Below are 23,697 nucleotides of genomic sequence, written 5' to 3'. Positions count from 1 at the left end.
ATGTTAACTTTGATACATATACATTGCAAACTTCATGCTACCTATCAGGGATTTTCAATTTGGGTACTTTTTTGCATAATTTTTTTTTGTCGTCAGAATTTCAATAATGTTCTGAACCATTGCCCTGTGCAGAGCACTCTGTTAACAGATGGTAAAAATTGGCAATAAAAAACCTGAAAAGATCTGTCCTATCTCTGTGTATACAGCCAATTCCCCCCCCCCCCCCCCCCCCCAGCTGATTTATGTATCACAGTATCTGATACGACACAGACAGGCAGCGATGTGAAAGGATTATTCATCTGTGCCCCGCCACCGCCGAGCCAGCTCAACACTATGGAAACAAGCGCAGTAAATTCTCAATTCATAACTGATTTGTGTAGGCATTGCTTAAAAAAAGACTGGACTTTAGGACTAGAGGTACTAATACTTGAGAGTTTAAACTAAGTGTTAAAGGTTCAGAATTGTACCTAAATGTTTGACCATTGTCAAAAATTTACAGGCGAAATATCGGCAGTTATTTCATATAAAATATTTCTTCAGTCCATAAATGCTGTACACATGCACACAAATACAAGCAGCAGTAGCTTGACAGTTAGTGATGGAGGGCTTCTCATGATGGCGTTATGATTGGTTAAAAACATTACCATCAAGTTAAAAGCTGAAATGTTGCTACGCGTTTAATCATAAGGGTTAAACGTTTAGGGAAACACCCCCAGTGTGAACCTAACATCTTTGCTTGTTTTTTTCTTCTTCTGAACAGAATAGAAAGATAAGCCATACAATCCATAGATGTCAGGTAGAACTGACAAACCACGCAAGGTCACATGAACATGATAGCAGGTCACCCTGATGCAAATCACATCTGCTACGAGAGTGAGACAGACAGATGAAGGAATTCCATACTATCTTACTGCAGCATTTAGAAATAGCACTTGAGTGTTCATGCTCACTTAAGGGTTCCAAAGTGTTCTTCACACTGAAGTGCTGTTGACGAATGTCTCTTGCTGCTCCAGCCTAGTGGCACACTTTAGTATTTTTTTAATTTATTATTTTGAGATGTCAGGGCTGAAAGACATTGTAATGCAGTTTCCTTTTGTTTCAGTTTGAATTCTATTTCTGGAATGTTTTAAAAAGATAGCAGCGTATGTTGAACCAGAGACCTTGTGAACATGGGGGTCATCAGGCAAATTCTACGGAAAGGAATGGAAATGGTTTGCAGCATAATTTAAAAATATATATATATATACAAATGAGACCTTCATTATCTTTACTTTGAGCAAGTGGTTAAATAATTGACAGTATGTGCACGCCTTTTTCTCTACCCATTACTCGTAAGAACAAACACTTGCCAAGAATGGTGTCCATTTCTCTATTAAACAGTACTATTCCTAGTAATATTCCGCAGTACTTATGAGATCTAATTCCTACTTTTCAGACACATGCAGAGCTGTAAAGTATTTCAAAGTCACTTACTCAGGGGAAAAAGCGTCTGGAATTTGCTATGCAGATTTATTCAGACCAAACAATGAATATTAATAAGAAAGGCATCAAGGATTCCTTTCATCTACCTTCCCAGAAATTAAAGTTTCAAAGTTATGTATTTCATCTTTGCTTTTCTAGCATTGAATTACTATTTACTTATAAATTTTTATATAAAATGTTTTTTTTCAACATTACTTTTACAGACTTGGTGGTCCAGTGGTTAGAAAAAGGGGCTTGTTAAAAGGAGGTTCCCAGTTCAATCCCAGCTCAACTACTTACTCACTGTGTGCGACTAAAAGCAAGTCACTTGTGCTCCGTAAATGACTGCAGCAGCACCCCTTAAGTCTCCAAGTCGTTTTGGATAAAATCGCCTGCTAAATGACTAATTAATAACAGGACAAGCACATCACATTCTAAATTATTGGAATTATTATACATACAGGGTGATTAGAAAGTAAGTTAGCACATCAATGATTTGGTGCTATGATGATACTTACTTTTTAATCACCGTGTGTGTGTCGTGTGTGTGTGTGTGCTGTATATATTATATATATATATATATATATATATATATATATATATATATATATATATATATATATATATATATATATATATTATACAATGTAGTTAAATTTCCCATTCGGATTTGCATTTCAATGCCGTGGAGTATTTAACATTTACATTAGAGAAGAAAATGCGTCGGTTTTGTATCTCAATAATTTATTAACAATATACCGTAATTTCTGAATGTTGCAGTCCGGAACGTACACATGAAATTAATTAAACAGAGCTTTTAGTTCCTTTGTTCCTTGTCATCTCTGCATGATTTCAAGCACATAATGGACAATTATGTGACAGAAAGCGATTCCTGTTTTACATAATGTTGTCTTAATGGGTTTTTTTGTGTGGGTGAACCCGCTCAATAGTGACTTTGATGGTGTCATTTTTTTTTTTAAACTAGACGACATGGGACATTTATTGGTTGATATTAATCTGCAGACTCCTTAACCAGGTCTCTCTTGTACTGTGACTTCCTGGTATAATAAAACAAATAAATGAAATTTCACCCGAAAGACAGCACCTCTAAAACTGAACAGCAACCCCCTTGTACTAACTTGTACTGTGCTGGGGGGCTGGTCTGGCCAGATAGGTGACAAGAGAAAAATAGTGCCTATCTCATTGAGTCACTTGATGCATTGCAGCACTTGATTCTCCATCAAAGTGACCTGGCTTTTGAGAGTCAGCAAAATCAGACTCAGAGGAAGCAAACACTGGAAGATTAGTGCTGTAAGTCTAGCTTTCCTGACCCAGAGTGGATGGGTGCTCTCCACTCTGTCTGTCTGCCTGCCTGCCTGCCTGCCTGCCTCCGGTCTCTAGTTCATGAATCAACGTGATGCATCGACACATGAATAGCAGCACAGGCCCTCAATAATCACACACAATCCACTTTAACTGATAGACAAGAGGTGGAGAGGAATAATGTAATTCCACTGCTTTCCACTTGCATTCTTCTAGCACATGCTATTGATCAAGCCCTACAGCGCCACTTCAGGGGAGAGTGGGTGGGCAAAGAAGCCACGGATATTACCACGATCATGCACAGATAGTTTAAATCGAGCAATTTGTTCTGTTACCCTTCCAAGGCAACCAGAGGAAGCCAGTAAGTATTAAAGACAAGAGTAAATATTCAGCTGATTTAATTTTGGGGTGATAACCTTGGTCTCCTGAAAGACTTTAATAATGGAAAAAAAAAGGAATAAAAATCAGTACTGGGGATGTAATCCTCAGCACTGAATCATGCCGGATGCACAGTAAGCCATGCTGTGTGTGCAACAGAACAGGAAATCAAACAGAGACACTTCAACCCACCATTATTATCGCAAGTGAATTGATCATCATCTCGTTAAACCGTCACTAAACCTTGAACCCTGCAGCGGAGGCTTGATAAACAATGCGCTACATCGTAGCATCGGGAATGCTGTTTGTCCCACCATGTTTAATTCATGAAAATGACAAAAGGACTTCCCACAAATTTCCTGCCGTTATTGTGCGTATACAACAGAAAATGAAGTGTTTTACATAGGGCAGAAGGTACACTGCTATAATACTGTTCAAGTGGCTGGAATAATTAGTAATTTGCACAGTTTCCTGTACATACACTGAGAGGGAAGAGTGAGAGGAATGGGTGGCACAGTAGATTAACTATGTTCTTTTGTTGGCCCACACTCCGTGGAATTTTCTTAACCTACAGATCCTGCATTTCCATATTTAGGGCAGAGGAGGGCACACTGTGATATTAACCTACTTTCTTTCCCAGATGCTGGGAAGCCACATGGGGCTCAGAGTGACTTTGGGAAGTTGGCGGTTCTTTGAAAAAAATTAAAGTTAATCACGGTTTACCTTCTTGTTCCACATTAGGATCTCTCCGGGATAAATGGTATTTATTTATTTTTTGCATCTAAAAAGTACTAAGTCATAACATGCTTTGCCAGATCCTTTTTTCTAGAGTAATGCAAATGCAAAGTACCACCACGTGCATCGTGATAATACACATGGTTTGTAATTTCCTTAAGCACCCTGCTGCTCTACTAAATGAAAAGCATAACTGCTATGTAAATTTGTAAGTAGGTTAATGCTACAAGTAATAGTCTATATGTCCTCTTATCAGTTCCAGCAGTGGAGATAAGGCTCATGCTGTATAGCATAATAAAACGTGGACTAGATCAAACTGCTATGCAACAGGAGTCCTATCACACCTGAATTCAATAACATGCGTCACACGGAGGTTCTTCTCCCTTATGGGAACTACCCACTGCTAGTTTCCCTTCACCTAGGCTTTGACCATCGTTGAGTACCTCCTATAGCTGTGTCCGTGGTCCTTTTTTAGTCAAGCCCCAGAGCTGTAGTCTGGAAAAATGATTCAATGTCACTTTCACACAGCAAGACTAGCTTCGGGGGGAGGGCGAGCCACTCAAACCAAGCATGACTAATTCTCTACAGCTTTTAACCCTACTTCAATTTCTCTCACACACTCCCTCTACATGGCTTAATTCTAGTTTTGTTTCACTGCCTGCACTCAGATCATGCAGTTGCCCATGTCAATTACTATTGTGATTGTGTTAAATCCAGTAAATAAATTGTTGTTGATGTTTTTGAAATGTTCAGGTGTTAAGTTTCCCCATTTTACAATCCCTTGGTCCAGAGTAGAAACCCTTATATTTGTATCCTTAAAATTCTAAGGTACGAATCCTCCTTAATAAATACAGTATAGCTAAAAAATTAACACACCATATTCCGATACCAATTCCAGCGTATCGGTGTGCCAATGCCCCCTTGCTTTCCCTTCGAACAAAGACAATGCTACACTGCCCTCTAGAGGCAGCACTGTGCACTCAGGTACTGATAGCAACTGCATTAGGAATCAATATGAAGAGGTATGCAGAGCAGACAAACTCTGCTGGTGAAAAAACAAAAACTGTAATTTGCGTTGCACAGGCTGAGCAATACCAATGTATTAAAAAGGTGCAACTAAGGTCAAGTCTCCAAAGCTCTAGTTGCTGGACTGTTTATTTTAGAGGAAAAGACATCTATCCCACCCCATTTTTTTTGTCAAGAAATAAAAAATTACACATGAAAAAAATGTTTATTACTGAAGTGTAATCTGAAAAACTTGAGAAAAATAAAAAAAAAGACAATTCACAGATTGGACTACATTAAGAAAACTTCATCAAAATTCAAGGCACAACAGAAAGGATGCAACAGAACTGGGGACATGGAGTCAGTCAGGCACATCTATAATCTGGGGAGAAGAAACAATTAAATTTAAGTTGGGGGGGTGCTTTTGGAATGTTGTCAGAACCAATAAAAGTAGGCCAGTTACATCCCCATGGAGGGCTGAAGGGCCCTCTTTTTCAGCATTATATAAAAACACACTATTCCCACATCTAACATTCAAAATAAAAGTGCCAGTCTGGGATTTTAGTCTGTAATTTCTCATGACAACGTACTTAAATAAAAGGAGAGCTATAGAAATGTAATTTGCTGCGCCTGATCACGATTGCTGCTTTGAGTGCTCTCTGTTCTGTATCCCAGCAGAACCACCCTGAAAACACAAGAGGGCAGTATCATCACCAGCAACACTGCTACATACACCCAGAATACCAAAACGATCAGGATACATTTCAGGTTGACTATATGCCCATGTCTGCTCAGTTTGTTAAACTGTTTCATTTTTCTTTATGTTCATTCTCGCCCCTACCTCAGTGGACACCTTCTTAGCTGCGTCCAACTCTTTGATAATGGCTTTGCCCTCTTCTGCCACCTCCTCTATGTCACTCTCCGTGTCATTGCGAGTCCTGTTCTCCTCGCTGTCACTCTCACCGTTGCTACTCGGCTGTTTAAAAACGGCACAATAAGGAGGACTCATCATACACGCACTACAGATGTTATTAGTTAACAGTTAATGCATTAATCAAGTGTTTAGAATGTTGCATGAACGTGTTAAATGTGTTTTATATAGGTTTCAGCCTTAGCGTATACATAGTTAAGTGTTCGTCAATTTCACATTCGACATTCAGACTTTTACATATCACTCAATATCATGGGCGTCAGGGTCCAAAAATCCAGGGTCCATAGATATATCGAGTATTAATGTATATCTATATATTATATATATATATATATATATATATATATGTGTGTGTGGTATCATATCATATAAACAATATAAAAATATAAAATAAAAATAGATTCGATTGTTATGTATGTTGGTGAGGCTCCCTGCTTTCTCATTTTTCGTATAAAAAGCAGCACGCAGTTTTAATTCGTACAGCGGAGGATAATTGTTTCTCATTAACTTCGGTCTCCCATTAATTTCACAAGTCTTCCTCTCCTTTCTCAAATGCACAAACCTGCTGCATTGAAAGAATCCCATTCCAAACATAGCCTTGTTGCTAGGGAGCGGACGTCACTGCCTTGCGGCTTTTGCTAGTGCGTTGCTGCCACACGTGAACGAAATAAAAACTGCTTCAGCAAATTTATTTAATTTGCTTTGTGTTATTGTGAAATACATTTGTATGATAACAGTATTATATTAATGCTTTGTTTCTAATTGTTTGATGTGCAGTACAATATAAAATACAGTAATTCTAAGTGTGTATATAGCAGCTAAGGCATGCGCAATTAGACTAAAAATGGGGAGCCAACTCCAGGACTGCGATATATCCAAATCCGCAGTATTGCGAGGGGCGATATAACGAGGAATTGGAGTACTATAAAAGGCTGTAGACATACATGGAGGGCTTCTTTTGAAGCCTTTTTTTGATTGGTCACAAATGCTCCCAACATGTTAAAGTTCAAAAGGGACACCAAACCCACATCCCGTACCCTTACCGCGTAAGTGGGATCCCCTTCGCTGTCCTCATCCCCCAACTCCTGGTTCAGGGCCTCTACCCAGGACTGGTGCTCCTCCTCATCCACATCTTCCTGTTTACGCTTGTTACCCTTCCCAGAGGGCTTGGTGGGGGAGCAGCGCACTTCTGCAACAAACCAGGGCTCTGTTAAACCAGGGCAGCATTGCACAAGCAACCCCCCTCCCCACAAAAACACACAAAGAAATGCAACAGGCAACAATTGCCCCAATGCAGACAGTAGCTCCTCATCTATTTTTTGTGGAACACACATTTAATCTTAAATGACTAAAGAGAGCACTATCCTGACACGACGGAAGTTTAAAAAATAATAAACAAAAAAGTACTTGTTTGGTTAAAAGTAACGGATGGTTTACCCTCATTTTCAGAGTACCACACTTAATATTGACATTTAATTGCATGTGTGTGTCATAGGGGCTGTTTCAAAAATCTAATTTTTCATTTTCTTTTTTTTTCCTCAAAAGGTTAAAGTATCCATGTGGACAAGCCAAGATCAAAAACAACGTTTCAACACTGCCCCCGCTTTCAGCGAGAATACTGTGAAATAATTGACAGTGCTCATTATAAAACCACTGCATACAGGCACAAGGATGTGTCAAGTTGTTTACAGCTCTCAATAAAACTAGCCAAGGCTTACTGGCTGATGAGAACAAGAGACCACCTGGTCCCTTTACCTTCCGAGACAGCAGTCTTGCCGATGCTGCTGGGGACAGGGTAGCCGAGCGTACTCTGTAGCCGGTAGGGGATGTAGGAAAGCAGCACACGCGTGACTCTGTGCAGCCGCTTCTTCCCGGTGCGACAGTGCCGAATGAGGGCTGGCGTGTGGGCTTCGGCTGTGCCCAGATCCTCCACCGGACATGAGAGACCCACCAGCCACGACAGATTACGCAGCACACTCTCCTACAGACAAAAACATAGCAGTCACCGCCACTGCCAAACAGGACAGTTTATAAACAATATAAAAACAAATTAAAAAAGATGAGAATTTGGGGTATGAAACCAGCATGACAAGGTAACCATTGTTAAACATTTAATCAAACCCAAAACTAACCTAACAAAAAGGCCTGAAATCAGATGAATCTACACACTGACCCGGCTTGAGCGAGACAAAATGCACAATGGTTGTTCGTAAGCAACAAACAGCCATGCCTGTGTGAAGGTTTCACTTCCGTAAGTAACGTTTCTGTTTATCCATAGTTTTGTTGATTGAGACACGCCATGAGCCAGATTGCAACAGGAATGAAGCAGCTGCAACAAGCTACTTCTGGGGCATTGCGTACGCGCCTTTACGTCGTCAAAAAAACCCCCAAAAAAACAGCGTGAACTCTTAGCTGACCCTCATGACACCGGTTCGCAAGCAGGGTAGAGCATGTCTGTGCGAAAGGGGCTTTAGTGTAAAATGTAACATTTCGGGACCCTACAGCTTCAAGTTGTTACACAGCTTTCTTTTGTGAAACCAACACAGCAGAGGGGACCAGCACATCACATTTATACTAAATGAATTACAGCTCACTTCACAATCCAATAACTTAACACAGAACAAGATATAGATATATCAATAGATAGATATAGATGAGAGAGATATAAATAAAAAACTCCCTCACTTACCACAAATTTCAGAGGACCAAAGTGCGACAGCTGGATGAAGAACACTCTCAAAGCACCTTTTTTCTTCTTTATCACTTGCTTGTCCTGTCAACAAAAACCCACATCCATGGACAAGGAGCGTTACCCTGATTTCAATGAACACCACTTCTCTGTAACTGGTATTCGTTTTTCATTTAGTTATTGTGTTATCCAGGAGTCTCCAACCTGCAGTCCACTGACAGTAAATCCCAGAAGGCATTTTTTTTTTTTAATTTAACACCAGACACACTTTGAAAAAGCTGCCCCCTATCTAGGAGTCAAATTGGGGGGGGGGGGGATCAGAGACTTGTAGATCTCAGTTCATATTGCACTTTAGTGGTATTTGCACTACTGTAAACTAGACTTAAATTAGATTTCAATATTAAACTACCTGTAATTTGCCTTGGATAAAACAGGCGTCTTCTAAATAAATACTAATAATACTAATTACATTACAAAATATACTGCACATAGTGACACACAGTTACCTAAAAAAATCGATATTTGTAAAATGGAATTTATTAGTAAACAATAGATTCATTTCAGTAACGTCCTGTCCAGATTAACATTGATGGCCACTACATAGCATCGTATATTAAACATTAATTTATTAAGGAAGAAAACGACCACTTGATAGAAACGCTTACCTCGGTTTTGATGTGTCTTACACCAGTCAGCCCGCTCCTTTCCCACACACTTGACAATAACACGCTTGACAAGTTCAAGAAAAGCATGGTAACAATATAAAACGGCGACGGACCAGCTGCTTGTATGGAAAATCAACAAGCGGGTTTCTCGTCTGGCCCAGTACTACAATAATTATTTGTGTAAATATTTTCGTTTTTCTTTACCTCAGTCTTGTTTTCCCGCTCTTGCGTAACAACTGCGTGCTTCTCAGCCGGAGACTCCATTGTGCGGGCGGGTAACGGTCAGCGAGCGAGACTAGGCAGACAGCTAACCTGTCAGCCGCTCAGCAGCGCCAATCAGGATGCAGCACTCAACCAATCGTCCAATTAAATTCAAATTAATTAAATAATCAGTTTACGGTCATATTTTTTTTTTAAAACCGAATTCTGGAATTCTGGAATGGCGGACTCCTTGTATTAAAAATTAAAGAATACCGTTAAAACAAACAAACAAACAAACAAATAAATAAATAAATAAATAAAACATATTTCTCATGAAGAAGCTTCAAAGCTTTTACACTGAATCGTGACGCGAGGGACCCACTACGACTAGTCTAGTGTCTTGGTAAGCAAATTCTTATTTGTGGTTTTTAGTTAATTTAAGCTCAATTTGACCTCAAACATAAATTAAATGTGTTTTTGTGTATGTGTAAATTACTCAGAGTAGGGGGTGGAATTAATTTAGGTAAGATGGTTTAAATTGGCTAGTGAAATACATACACTGTAACAACAACCAAAGCTGAACCACAGTAAATAAATTGATTGTTAATATTCAAATGGGATGTATACAAATACATGCTAGTTACTTAATTAGTGTATTGTAGCATGCTAGCCAACATTTGGAAACTGTTCAGGGGGATGCTCGTCTCGGGGAGGTGAGGTCAGGCCCGTATTAAGGGACAGGCCTTCGGGCCTGGGGCTCAGGGCCCAGAAAACTAGGGGCCTCATAATTGTGACCTTACATATTTCGTCTTCCAATTGTTTTATTTACAGAGCCTTGGAACATATTTGTATGGTGTGTAAGAGCTGTAAATACTGTGCACAATTTTACATTTACATTTACATTTTTTACACATATGCATCATACTCATGGGTGGAGTCATACGCAAAAAACAGTCATTATCATATAATAGACGTACCCCCCCCCCCCCCCCAACTCAAGATGACACGACCATCATGACAGTAAAAGTAGACGTAGTGAAGCATTCTTACCTTTGTATAAGTTAGTGATCAGCAGATGTGTCAGCCACACAAACAGCACAGTGTGTGGTTTTCACTAATTCTACTGTGCAGAATAAATGTTTTTTTTTTTTTCTATGGGTAAATATCGGGACTGCCTTCCAATGCATCGGGACGTGGGACATTTTTCTAGGAAATTGGGACTGTTGGCATGTATGTTATTATTAAGCCTATGGTGTTTTACTATACAGACAATGTTTTTCTTTATCTGTTGCAAAGTTAACAAACTATCATGATCATGCTAGAAGAGAATGTATCATATGGTAAAATATATACCACATACTGCCATATGCCATTACAATAATTACAATTATAAGGACAGTTTGTATAGTTTCTAGGACAATGTTAAGTATCAATTCTGGTCCCATCTTGATAAAGGTTGAGCACCACTCCAATAAAGACATTCTCATGTCTTGTTACTAAATGTATGTTTAATTTATACAGATCAAGGACAGCTAAATATTTTCATGTACAAACTACAATTATGTGTGTTTTACTTACTAAATAACTCAAGGTTATTGTGGTGTGCTGCAGCAATAAGTGCTCTTGTAAATAGAGAACACATCTCATTCCTTCTGAAACCTGGTAAATTCGTTTTAGTATGGCTGAATTCACTTTGCATTGCCCATTACCATGGAGACCAATCTGTGTAACCATGGGAGAGGCATTCAAAAATCACGACTCGCACAACTAAAAATAAAAAAAAACAGAAACTTACTGAAAAAAAAAATCACTTTCTGTAGATGCTTTATATTTATAATTAAATGTAGAAAGATTAATACATTGATTTATGATAGTACGTTTTGTATGCTTCATATTCTAATGTATCGCAGGACTGTTGAAGCTGCAGTAGATTGTTGTTATTCTAAACAGATGAGAGCCTCTTAATCTTAATGGGAAGAAAAATACAGACTTTGACTAAAGTTTGAAAACAGTTGCTATAAAGAAAGAAAACGCTGTGTTTTGGGCTTTTTTCCCCACTGTTGGTGTTTGTCTGTTTCAGTGTAAGCCACTGTTAGAATGAGAGTTCTAGTCATCTACAGTAAGGTAATCATTGCTGCTCTGTGCTGTGAAGGGTCGATATATAGAAGAGATATTATACCAAGATTATTGAGAGGAATAAGGGGGAGGAATAAACAAAAAAATAGACTAAGAGAAACAGGAGTAAAGTAGACAGAATAGTTAACTAGATGGATATAATGAGAGACTGAAAGACACACATACCCAACCCCACACACAATAACTCACAAACACACACCCACACACACTGAAACTCCAAAACACACACCCACACACACAGATTGCCAGTGTAAAGCCCATTCCGTTCCTCGTCACTGATGCTGAGATAATGATGAGTGTCTCCTCTCATCATCATTGTACTCAGCTGCGTCAGGGGGCTTGCCGAAGCAAATCAGGCAGGGGCTAATGGTATAAATACTGTCTGTGCGAGTTCCCTTTTCAGACAGTGTGCATGCAGAGAGTGACAGACACTGACAAGCCAACATGAACAGAATGATGAGCAACACAAGCAGCATGACCAGCGACAGCAACCTCAGCATTAGCAGCTCCACTCCGGCCACAGAACAGGTCCCTGCCAGGAGAAACAGCATCCCTGGGATCAAGATGTCTATGTGGGGCAACAACAGGTCCCTGATCAGCCCAGCAACAGCGAAAACAGGCAAGGACATCTTTACCTTCGTGGTGACCCCGGACCGCGTCCCGCAGTTCATTATCCCTCCTCTGGATATCCAGGAAGACCAGCGGTTCTTTAACAAGGAACGGGCAGCCGGCTGGCAGCAGCAGAGACAGCAGCACATCTGCTTTAGCCAGGAAGACAATTATACATCCCGAGTCGCACCCTCTTCTTCATTTGACTATCCCCCAACGCAGAGCCGGAGAGCCCGCAGAAGCAGCTCGGATCCCTTTACCAAGGGCTATGGGCCACCCCGAAAGAGCTCATTCCCCTGCCCTTTCCCTGAAGCGGACATCCCAGATCCTGTCACAAGGGCTGCGCTGTCCCTGCCCCACCTCTCCAAGATCACAACCCCATATGGCTTCCTAACCTTGGGGGAGAGCCCGCAAGTTACCAACCAAGAGGCTCTGTTCTTCCAGGGACATGTCCCCCGGCAGTGTGAGGAGGGAGAGGCCAGGCCAGAGGGGTTGGGGCGCAGGAGGAGCCGAGAGGAGCAAGGGTGCTCTTCACTGGACCCCAAAAACAGCAGCAGTCAGGGCAGGTCGATCCAAGAAGAGCATTTAGGGGAGAAGCCCAGGAAGGGGGTTCTCAAACACAGCAGGTTCTATGGCATAGACAGGAGCGCCTGGTTAAGGGGTCTCCCTGACACGGAGATTGAGGAAGAGGCTTCAGAGAGCCAGTCCCCCACACCACAGAACTCAGACAGAGATGGAGGTTCGTCTCAGGACTCCAGCCCCCCACAGAGGAGGTCCCGCAAGATCAGCTTCCGAGGGCTTCTCAAGAAGCACTTTGCCAGCCTGAGGGAGATGAGGTTTGGGCTTAGTCACCACTCGGCAGCCAGTAGACCCACTGCTTCCAGTCACTAAACTGCTCACGCTTATGTTTTATGTACAGTAAATTGATCCTGTTAATATCAGAACTGCCCTGGTGGACATTGGAAAAAGTATATTGGTGTGATTAGATTAAGGGAAGTTTTAGTTTGGACAAAGGGGTGTCCAATAATGCTGTAAATATGCTTGTTTTTTTAAACGTGGACTTTCATTGACATTTTTTATAACCCTTTTTCTCTTATTTGAGAACAATTGTATTCAAATACTTATTTTGTGTGTCTGAAATGTACAAAAGACAAGTGTATAAGCCTTCAATTCTTTTTTTGAAATGAATAGATATATACTGTTTTAAAGAACCATTGAAGTCATGACCTATTTGATCAACTTGAATATTCTTGTACAATATGCCTAAAGGATGTATGCTTATGTATGTTTGCATGGAAAATAAAATTATATTATTAAAAAATGTTTTTGTCAGATGTATTTCAGAGTGGTATAAAAAGTGTTTTCTTTTTACAGCTCTGCTGTAAAAATGTGTTGTATGTTTGGATTCTTTAAAGTGTTACTCAAAGTAAAAGGTTAAACATGGTAAAGCATTGGAAAACTTATGAAAATGTGGTAAACCATAGAAAACATGGGAAAGCCACATTACAGTTCATCCCTAACTTCAAAACACTCAAGCCAAAACGTTTCACTATTTTACTTTTTGATATAATGAAACTGTTTACCATGGGGCTAATTCTTTGCAATCTTGGGACATACAATATATGCACTCTGACCAGATGATGTCTATAGTTAACTGTTAATGGCAGTAGCTTTGCAAGGAATTAAATGGCATTGGTTGTCAACCCACAAACAAAAATCAATCCACTTCTCTCATTTAAGCTAAGCAGCGAGACCACGTGCAGAACACTGTTTGAAGATGCTGCGGTGTCCACCAGGAATGGTGGGGGGGGGCATGGCAATTACACTGGGTGACAAAATGTAAATAAAGCCTTATTTTTTGGTTCAGCTTTGCTTACCCAGTGCCCAATCACATCACAGTATTGCTTCAGAACATAAAATACGGGGGCCGTAAGATTTATCTAAACAGTGGCGGATCTAAATATCTCCAGTGTTTGAATACACTGTATAGCACTGTAAGTGGTCGACCTCTAGTTAATTACATACAACCTGATTGAATTCATCTTTACATGGTCACAGAGACAGCTGTTGGCATTAAAAATGAATAGAAGTAAGCTGCTTTTCATCCCCCTCTACATTACCCCTGGTATTTACCCAGAAAACAGGGAAATTAATCATTTGCGCCAAATTTTGGCAGTGTTTTAAAAAAATAAATAAATAAAATAAAAGTTTTTTATACATCTCATTATTGAGTGCGAGTGCTTTTATACACAGTATCAACCTGGTCGTTAATTTCCTTATTAGAGCATCCTGTCAGAGCTTTCTAAAGGTTGACTGCGTTTTACCAAGGTAAAAGCATAGCCACCTGCGGAGAAGCAGTGAAAGTCTGTGTGAAGAGCATGGTATGAGCATTGTTGAGTGCAAAATTACTGTGCAAGGTTTGGATCACAGGAGACCACTGAAATAATTTAATAACTGATTGAAAAAAACAAACTAAAAAATAATGGCTTGATGTGTGCTTTGTTGAGTGTGAAGCTTGACTTTGCAGGGAGATAAAGAAAATGTGCTGCAGGAAGGACGGATTTGTCAAATTATAGCTTTTTAAGGATATTCAAAAATAGTTAAAAACAAAAAAAAACAAAAAAAACAGGATGATTATTTTTGTTTTTGTTATTACTTTTAAACTTTATATAGCTACATTCTGCTTATTATGGTCCTTTTTGTTTTCAAACAAATTGTAATTTTGATTGCTTTCTTTTGCTTTTGCCCTTGCTGTTCTATGGGGTTTGCATTAATTCTGAGTGGTTCTGGGTTAGGTTACTCCAATGTTGAGATGTACAATCCAAACTGCTAGCAGCACAATAGGGTGGACCACTTGACAGTCTGTTATTATTAAGACATGTGACTCAAATTGTTTAAACAAAATGTGTTTTGCAGAACACGTTTATTTAGAGCAGGAGTGCTGCCGTGGGATTCCTTCAGAGAGAAAGATAAAACACAGAAAGAAACTCTCCTGAGGTCAAGGAAAACATTAAACTGCTGCCTCAGCCACAGTTCACTTCAATTGATCCTAGTTTTTCTCTAACTTGTGCACTTGTCTCCCTTCCAACACAATGCTTGTATGGTCACTTTGGGTCACAGAAGACACATTTAAAGATTTAAAGAAGTTAAGGACTAATAGTCTTCCTCATTCAATTGAGATCATGCAAGCATTCAGCCTACTCTCTGTGTCTGTCGTTATATGGAGAGTAGATGGGGCTTGCTGAGTTGAAAAGCAGAATTCAAAAGTCACATTTGCGCATGATTTGAATAAAATGAGGAAGGCTGTTCAGTTTTAGGATAGCACTTTGATAATCCAGACTCAAAGCAAGTTTAAAATTAGGTAAAGGCAGATTTAGAAAAAACTGATAAAAACTCAATAATGGAGCAACAGAATCCAGAACCACTCAGATTTAACACCATAAAATGTAAGGGAAATGTAGATAGCTATTAAAAATGCTTGAAATGTTGCAATCTGGAATAAAGACCTAGACCCAGTAATTGACTAATCCCCTAATCCCTTTTCTCTCAAAGAATTCTGAGTGTCTACTTCCTGTATGTATCCTGAGTAGCCAATTCTTGTATGCAAGTGAACATAGTTTTCGCAATGCCACCACTTTGTGTGCGTGAGAGGTTAAGTGGCGTCCGTTCACGTAATCAGTACAACATACTTACGCATGACGAGACACAGCTGTACGCACAGGCAGAACAACCTTGCCCCACCCCCACCCTCCTCCCCCCTTCACTATCGCCATTTTCATCAAGGCTCGGTAAGTACCCTGCTTTTATTAAACCAGAGGGTTAAAGCTTTGTTCCACAATCTGTATTGATAAGAGAAAAAGGATGCCGAGTGGGTTACATTTGCATAAAATGTAAACAGTAATAGTTGCGGTGGTCCCATTTTGCTGAACGGATCCGAGGGGATCTGTAATCATGCTGCTGGCATTTAAACGCACTCTTTCTCTTTATTGCTCTTTGTGATGCAGAGACGGGGCAAGGACAGCCAGCCTCACATGTCCTATGTCCATCTTTCTACTGCTCGCTACAGAATCACACTTTTCTCCCAAGTTGTAACACCTAAGACACACTGGGGTCTATTCAATTGATCCAAACTGTGGTAGATCTGAGTATAGCCACCGTTTTATATCGTTAGAAGATGGGGAAGTTGGGGGCTCCCGAGTGGCGCATCCAGTAAAGGTGCTCCGCATGGAGTGTAGGATGCACCCTATAGCCTGGACGTCGCCAGTTTGAGTCCAGGCTATTCCATTGCCGACTGGGAGGGAGTTCCCAGGGGGTGGCGCACAATTGGCTGAGCGTTGTCCGGGGGGGGGGGTTCTCGGCTCACCGCGCACCAGTGACCCCTGTAGTCTGGCCTGGCTCCTGCGGTCTTGCCTGTAAGCTGCCCGGAGCTGCGTTGTTCTCCGATGCTGTAGCTCCGAGATGGCTACATGGTGAGTGCAGTGTGAAAAGAAGTGGTCAGCGCAGGGGTGGCAACGTTGAGCAGAGCTTAAATAATAATTGGATATTCTAAATTGGGAGAAATAATAAAATAAACTACTACATTTAAAAAAAAAAAAACACCTCAGTGTGTGAGGAGTGTTTTTTGAAGAGTGTTTATAAACATTCTTTTAGGTTAAAATGTGCTTTGAAAAAAGTATACATTTATTAACTAATAAAAACGTATAAAACAAGAACTACAATCTTCTAAAATTATTTCTAAAAGTTTTGTAAAAAAAAAAAAAGTCCTTAAAGTTTTGTAAAATTTACCACAATTGAGATTGTTTTATAGCTATGGTCGTTTGAAATATCTTTAGCTGTACAAGGAGAAAGGACTGCATCATTGCACTGAATGAGCCAGAGAGGAGGACACAAGTAACATCGGGCACGTGAAAGCAGTGCACAGTGACTCAGATGAGTGGCATTGAAACTTAAAAGAGCGCTTTGCTTTATCATTGCTGTGAGTCAGAGAAAGTGAGAGAGAAACAAACAAATCTCAAAGCTCATCTCCCATTGTGATGGACCCTCAATTGGCTTTTAAGTCTCTACACTGGATGTGTGCTCACATGTAGGGGGGAGAGGTAAGGGGGGGGGGGGAGTAAGGAAAGGAAGGATCTTAATAAAATAAGATGATCCTTGCAGGTACACAGAGAAGGTCAGTCACATAGTTGCAGTAAATAATTCACAACAATAGACTGCCCTTACAGTCACTTGCATTCATGTAAATAAAGGCACTTGCAGAAAAGGACAATACTCAGCATCCCAAAATCCTTTAGGAAGGGTTTGACAGATGGAAGGGCAGGGTGGTGTCACACAAACTAAGATACTTTTAAACACAGGGTTGCACTCTTATCTACAAAGAAAACAAAAGTTGTCTTTTAAACAGACACAAAAACATTTTGTTACAAAGCTATGCAAGGACACCACCTATTGCCTTCTCCTCATGAGTTCCTTCCCTGAACTTACTGTACCATGACAGTCAACCCCCCAGTGGTTTTATATGCGTAGCCAGGTTAAATATGCAAACAGTCATTCAATTTAACCTGACCACATTCCGCACATAATTTTTCACTCTTCTCCAATTAAGTCAGGCCTCATTCAAACCAAAACATTTTCACATGTTTGGTTGGCCTTTCCAGTTTGGTGGGGGTGGGGGTGGGGGAGGGTGGTTGTAAATCCCATCTTTGCTAAAACAATACAATACATACATTTGTTTACAAGAGATCTTGCCTTCAGACCCATGGGTTCTAACTCGTCTAAGATGATGTAACTGTCTTGGTAAAACTTTTTTTTTAATATTCTTTTTTTAGTAGTTACATAACGTATCATGCGGCAATGTGATTTCAATTTAGTAATAGCAGTACACCCACAGTTGCGTAGGCAGAAGTATTGAGTGCTGTTCATAAGCAGTTTCATCTGGCTCTGTGGCAATAATAGCTGGTATAGAAATGAGAATAATAACTTGTCTCAGGTTTCTTTTCAAAGAAGGCCAGTAATGAATATATGTCTTTTAGGAGATATTCTAAAGAAAATTGCAAGTATGCACTCAGATGGTCCTGTGACGCAATCTATTACAGCAGACACTCTGGATCGGTGATCTCTAATCCTGGTCCTGGAGAGCCCCTGTCCTGCAGGTTTTGTAGGTGTCTTTACATCATCAGTGATTAAAGATCTGGAACACCTGTTAATCTTGACTAATTAAGCCAATAAGTGGTGCAATTAAGTAACCTAGAGCTCAGTTGAAATGAAAACCAGCAGACCCAGTAGCTCTCCAGGACCAGGGTTGGAGACCCCTGCTGTGGATATTAAGAGATTGGGTCAAATGTCCACATACTGAACTGCTGCCTCCCTGAACACCTTAGAGAAAGGGTGCTCCCTCCAGGCCTGGGCTAGCTTGAGGCATGGAGACTGGACTGTGCCATTGCACAAGTGGGCCTACATAGTATGTAATATACATGGGAAATAGAAAAGAACGTGGCAATAGACAATTTATACCCCCTATGGTATTTCCATTAAAGGAGAAACAACTTACATGATAAATATTAGATGTATTGATTTCTCTTTGAAGGCACAACTAACAGACCCTTGTACTTTGCTATGGTTTAGGTTCGTAAGGTATGGGTCACAATAACAGGTATGGACTAAACCAGTGGTACTCAACTCTGGCCCTCGAGATCGATTCCAGTTCTGGTCTTTATTCCAACCAGGTCCTAACTTAGTTAATTGCCTCTTAACAGCTTCATTTAACTACATTAGAACCTACTTGGAGTAAAAACCTGAACTGGATTGGATCTCGAGGGCCAGAGTTGAGTACCACTGGACTAAACTATAGTATTGGAAGATGCAGTGCTTGGTAAAATCTCTGCTGTAGAAATCAAATTGTTTTTTCAAGCCAGTAAAAAAAAGAATGTTAATGCACAAACAATTTTAAAAGCCATGGTCTGTTTTTTACATCAGGGTCATAACCTGTGCTGGAGTTGTGAGTCAGCAAATGAATCATCAGAATTAAAGGCATGAGAGCAGATGTGAATTAACCCTTATATGACTAGTTTTTATGTATAAATAAGAATATATATATAATCATATAAATCATCCATGTGGAAACTTAACAGTATATGGTGGGACACAGACAGGCAATGTTTTTTTCAAGTAGCCTCTGGCTTGTTAAGTGACCTTTTTAATTCAAGATGCTCGTCTGAAAGAGCGTTTGCTCTGTTACCAAAATCCAGGGTCAGCCCCTCCAACAAAGGTCCCAATCTGCAGATAATTCAAAACTAAATGCTGTCTAGGTAGGGGAGATGTGGGCTATAAGGTTTGGGGCTGATGACATGTCACAGAACAGAGCTTGCATACCCATACCCATAACCTCTCAGAGACAAGCAGTTGCCCATTAAATATGATAGACAGGGTGACCATAAGGTTCACTAGGACAATTTGAGACAAGTTTCCCAATGCATATAGAGTGCCTATGGAAAGTACACCCCATTTCAAAATTTTCACCTTTTGTTGCCTTATAGCCTGGAATTAAAATACTTTTTTTTTTTTTTTTTTCATTTATCTGCACATCCTACCCCACAACTTCAAGTGAAAAAAATATTCTAGAAATTTGTAGAAATTTAATTAAAAATAAAAACTGAAATAGCTTGGTTGGATAAGTGTCCACCCCCCTTGTAATAGCAATCCTAAATTAGCTCAGGTACCCAATCTCCTTCAAAATTACACACCAAGTTTAGTGGCCTCCACCTGTGTTAAATTGATTTCAGGATAAATTCAGCAATTCCTGTAGGTTCCCTCTGCTGGGTAGTGCATTTCAAAGCAAAGACTCAACCATGAGCACCAAGGTGCTTTCAAAAGAACTCTGTGACAAAGTTGTTGAAAGGCACAGATCAGGGGATGGGTATAAAAAAATATCAAAGGCCATGAATATCCCTTGGACCACGGTCAAGACGATTATTAAGAAGTGGAAGGTATAGACCCAAGACCCTGCCTAGATCTGGCCGTCCCTCCAAACTGGATGACAGAGCAAGAAGGAGACTGATCAGAGAGGCTACCAAGAGGCCAATGGCAACTTTGCAAGAGCTACAGGCTTTTATGGCCAAGACTGGTCAAAATGTGCATGTGACAACAATATCCCAAGCACTTGACAAATCTGGCCTGTATGGTAGGGTGACAAGAAGGAAGCCACCTTGAATCCCGGTTGAAGTATGCAAAAGAACACTCAGGAGATTTTGTAGCCATGTGCCAAAAAGTTTTGTTTTCTGGCGAAACTAAAATGGAACTTTTTGGCCTAAATGCAAAGCGTTATGTTTGGTGCAAACCTAACACAGCGCCTCACCCAAAGAACACCATCCCTACTGTGAAGCATGATGGTGGCAGCATCATGTTATGGGGATGTTTCTCATCGACAGGAACTGGGGCACTTGTCAGGATAGAAGGGAAAATGAATAGAGCAAAGTACAGAAAAGTCCTTGAGGAAAACCTGCAAGAAAGCTGAAACTGGGACGGAAGTTCACCGTTCAGCATGGCAACAACCCAAAGCACATAGCCAAAGCTACACTGGAGTGGCTAAGGAACAAAAATTTAAATGTCCTTGGGTGGCCCAGTCAGAGCCCTGACCTAAATCCAATCGAAAATCTGTGGCATGACTTGAAGATTGCTGTCCATCAATGCTCCCCAAGGAACTTGACAGAGCTTGAACAGTTTGGTAAAGAAGAATGGTCAAATATTGCCAAATCAAGGTGTGCAAAGTTGGTAGAGACTTATCCCAACAGACTCACAGCTGTAATTGCTGCCAAAGGTGCTTCCACCAAGTATTAACTCAGGTGGGTGGAGACTGAACTAATTACGATCTTTTAGTTTTGTATTTTTAAAAATCCTCATTTAAATGCATGAAACTCTGAAACGCTGACAAAACAAAATGTGAAAAAGGTTCAAGTGAATGTAGACTTTCTATAGCACCGTAGGTACCTAGCTACTGTACTACAGCACATCATAACTAGGGATGCTAACCCTATAAAAAACTGGGAAATCCAAACGAATCCCCGAAGCCAAAGGGAGGCTGTTAGACTCTAGAAAATTTGCATTCATCCGATAGGATTCAGATGGGTTAATATTACTATCGCCAATAAACTGAAGTTATGCTGTGTGCTTATTGCAGAAATACTGGACTATAGATTTATCACGCTGTTGCACCACTTTTCTAGAAATAAACAGATTATTTTTACAAGGCTTCTACTTTTCATATGCGCTTAACTAGCAGTGGAAATTAAACAGTTTTTTTTTTTTTAAACCCCTTTAGAATAAGCAGAGGGAAACTTTGCATTGGAACAATGGCATAGTAAATCTGGAATCTTGTATCTTGGTCCATCTATTCAGGAAGCAAGTTTGTGCTCGGCTCACTGGCATTGTGCTGTTGCTCTGTGTCTGGAGGGAGGTGGGTGCAGCTGCTAAAGGATGTGGGCGATCTCTTGCGCAAGTGTCGTGCCACACATACGATTAGATTATTCTCAAGCCTTGTAGAGTCGTTCATTCCAGAACAAATTTACCAGTTAGCCAGGGAGTCAAACTGATTGACAACAAGTTCAAAGTAGAAATTCCTGTTTCTTTCATGTGGGCAATAGTGTGCTGTAAGTAATGTGTTGTAAGGTTAGCAGGGATGGGGTTAAGTCTGTCCCTGCCGAGAATCACAGGTGTGGCCATTCTCCAGTTAGGTAAGTGAGTGCTAATTGGAGAATGGCCACATGTATATAAGGGGAGAAAATCTTTTGTTTGGAAAAGGGACTTTAGGAGAGTTTGGAACTGTGCTTATTCTGTGTTATGAAGCCTGTAGTCAAGGCGAATGTCCAGCCTACAGGCACTTACTGTATTGCTGAAGAATGCCTACATGTTGAAAAAGTTTAAATGAAAAATTACTGTTCACCGAAATGTGTCTGAAATGGGGTGGGGACCCTTGTGCAGTGCCGTGCCACATGTGACAGAAAATTAGGATTGTTTTGGAACATCAAAACACAGACAGGTGGAAACCCCTAATAAAGGAAAAGTACTTCTCAGAGCATTGAATATTAATAAACCTGGCATTTACTGTGCATCATTAGGCTGTTCTCAGTAGCAGGCACTGTGGGTGGAATTGTCAGCAGAGCAACGATGATGCATTCTGGCATTTTCTCCAGGTGGTGGAGCTCCCTAAGGAGATTAAAGGGGGGCATGCTGCTGTGGAAAGATCTCCTGGTTTGGACATTGAATCCTCTCCAGGGTGGGTGTGGGTGGTCAGTGTAACTGTGTCTGTGTGTGTGTGTGTGTGTGTGTGTGTGTGGTGTGAGGGTGGGAAGCATACACAGTCTACTCCAGCATGACTCAAGCGATCGTTAAATGCATTTCATACAGAGGTGGTCTAAATTTTTAATGCGGAAAGGCCAGAGCCTTGCGGGGGTGAGTGTTTAGACATAAGGGAGATCTGTGATTTGTTTGAATACATGCAAAAAAATACTTTATAAACATTTTCAGCAAAATGTAGCAAATGGGATAAAAATGGTTGTGAAAGAAAGCTAGGTAGAGCACAGGCAAGCAGGGTAAATCCTATGAATTGTGGTAAAGCATGGTTAAAAAAAAAAAAAAAACATGATTTAAGCATAAAAACATTCACAGTAAACTATTGTAAATGCATTGCAAATAGTCTTATTATACTATACACTTTGGCCAGCCAGAAGCCCAAACAGCCTACACACAAAATACTACCTTTATATAATACAGGCAGGCAAAAAGTGGTGGTTGACTTAAAGATAATCTCTAACTGGAATAAAAGTCTGAAAGCTGTGCTATGTGGTTGTTGTTTGTGTAACTGCTTTATAGTTGTAGGTGCTCTGTATGGCTATGTCCCTCATGCCAGGAAACCAGTCCTTTATGAGACACACCGGCTGCCAGAAGCCTGGGTAGTACACCTCCCTCTGCCTAGTCGCGCCTCCCTTGATAATCGCAAGAGCTGCTTCGGAGGCTGGGTATGCCTTTGCTTCCACCACGCCCCTGCGGGAAAACAAGCTTGTGAGGGAATCGGATACTGACACAGAACAGCAACTTGTGTCCTTTTTAAAAGTGAAAATAATTCCAGTACTCTTACTTGCAATTGTGTTGGCTGAACAAGAAACACATGCAATAGTAATCTGACATGATTACAAAATATTGTAATATTTTATATATATATATATATATTTTGTTGTTTATTTAATTTAGTTTTGCTGGCTACACAGGTTCATAACTAACTGGCAGTAATCGGTAATAAAATCACATTTAATATCATTTATAGAGTCCTTCCTCCCAGGTCTTATCGATTGTAACTTGCCAATTAACCAGAGTCTCTGCCACTCCTGATCTTCTGTATGACACACACATCCACAGTGTTTTAGAATTTTCGCATCCTAGCCTTGTATTTTAATGTATTATGCATTGTTTTTTTACTGTATCTTGTGAAGTACTTTGTGATGGTGGTCCGCTAGGAAAGGCTCTATATAAAATAAAGATTCATTTATTCATTTTGAGGGACGACTGAGATGGAA

General features: G+C 40.3%; 2 protein-coding genes across 4 annotated transcripts in view; both read right to left on the bottom strand.

The window, feature by feature from the left end:
• Positions 1 to 5,202: 5,202 nt before the first annotated feature.
• Positions 5,203 to 10,360, bottom strand: LOC121301357. 3 transcript variants are annotated; one of them, XM_041230681.1, is made up of 7 exons: positions 9,392 to 10,360; positions 8,523 to 8,606; positions 7,589 to 7,814; positions 6,877 to 7,022; positions 5,744 to 5,878; positions 5,493 to 5,587; positions 5,224 to 5,284 (listed from the first exon to the last, which is right to left on the bottom strand). In XM_041230681.1, exons 1-6 carry the CDS (start codon positions 9,449 to 9,451, stop codon positions 5,537 to 5,539), a joined length of 702 nt encoding a protein of 233 aa, XP_041086615.1. In that variant the 5' UTR covers positions 9,452 to 10,360; the 3' UTR covers positions 5,224 to 5,284; positions 5,493 to 5,536. The 3 variants fall into 3 exon arrangements, with proteins under 3 accessions (XP_041086614.1, XP_041086617.1, XP_041086615.1); XM_041230680.1 differs by having other exon boundaries at positions 5,203 to 5,587; XM_041230683.1 differs by lacking the exon at positions 5,493 to 5,587 and having other exon boundaries at positions 5,203 to 5,284.
• Positions 10,361 to 22,962: 12,602 nt separating this feature from the next.
• LOC121301171 (Krueppel-like factor 9) overlaps positions 22,963 to 23,697 on the bottom strand; it is a 1,862-nt gene continuing 1,127 nt past the window's right edge. The window contains exon 2 of the mRNA XM_041230311.1: positions 22,963 to 23,167. Coding sequence (XP_041086245.1) covers positions 22,963 to 23,167 — 205 coding nt within the window. The remainder of the gene's footprint in view (positions 23,168 to 23,697) is intronic.

The sequence above is a fragment of the Polyodon spathula genome, chromosome 27, assembly GCF_017654505.1.
Source record: "Polyodon spathula isolate WHYD16114869_AA chromosome 27, ASM1765450v1, whole genome shotgun sequence".
NCBI lineage: Eukaryota > Metazoa > Chordata > Actinopteri > Acipenseriformes > Polyodontidae > Polyodon > Polyodon spathula.
The sequence above is the reverse complement of the archived record's forward strand: the minus strand, read 5'-3'. Positions and strand labels throughout refer to the sequence as shown.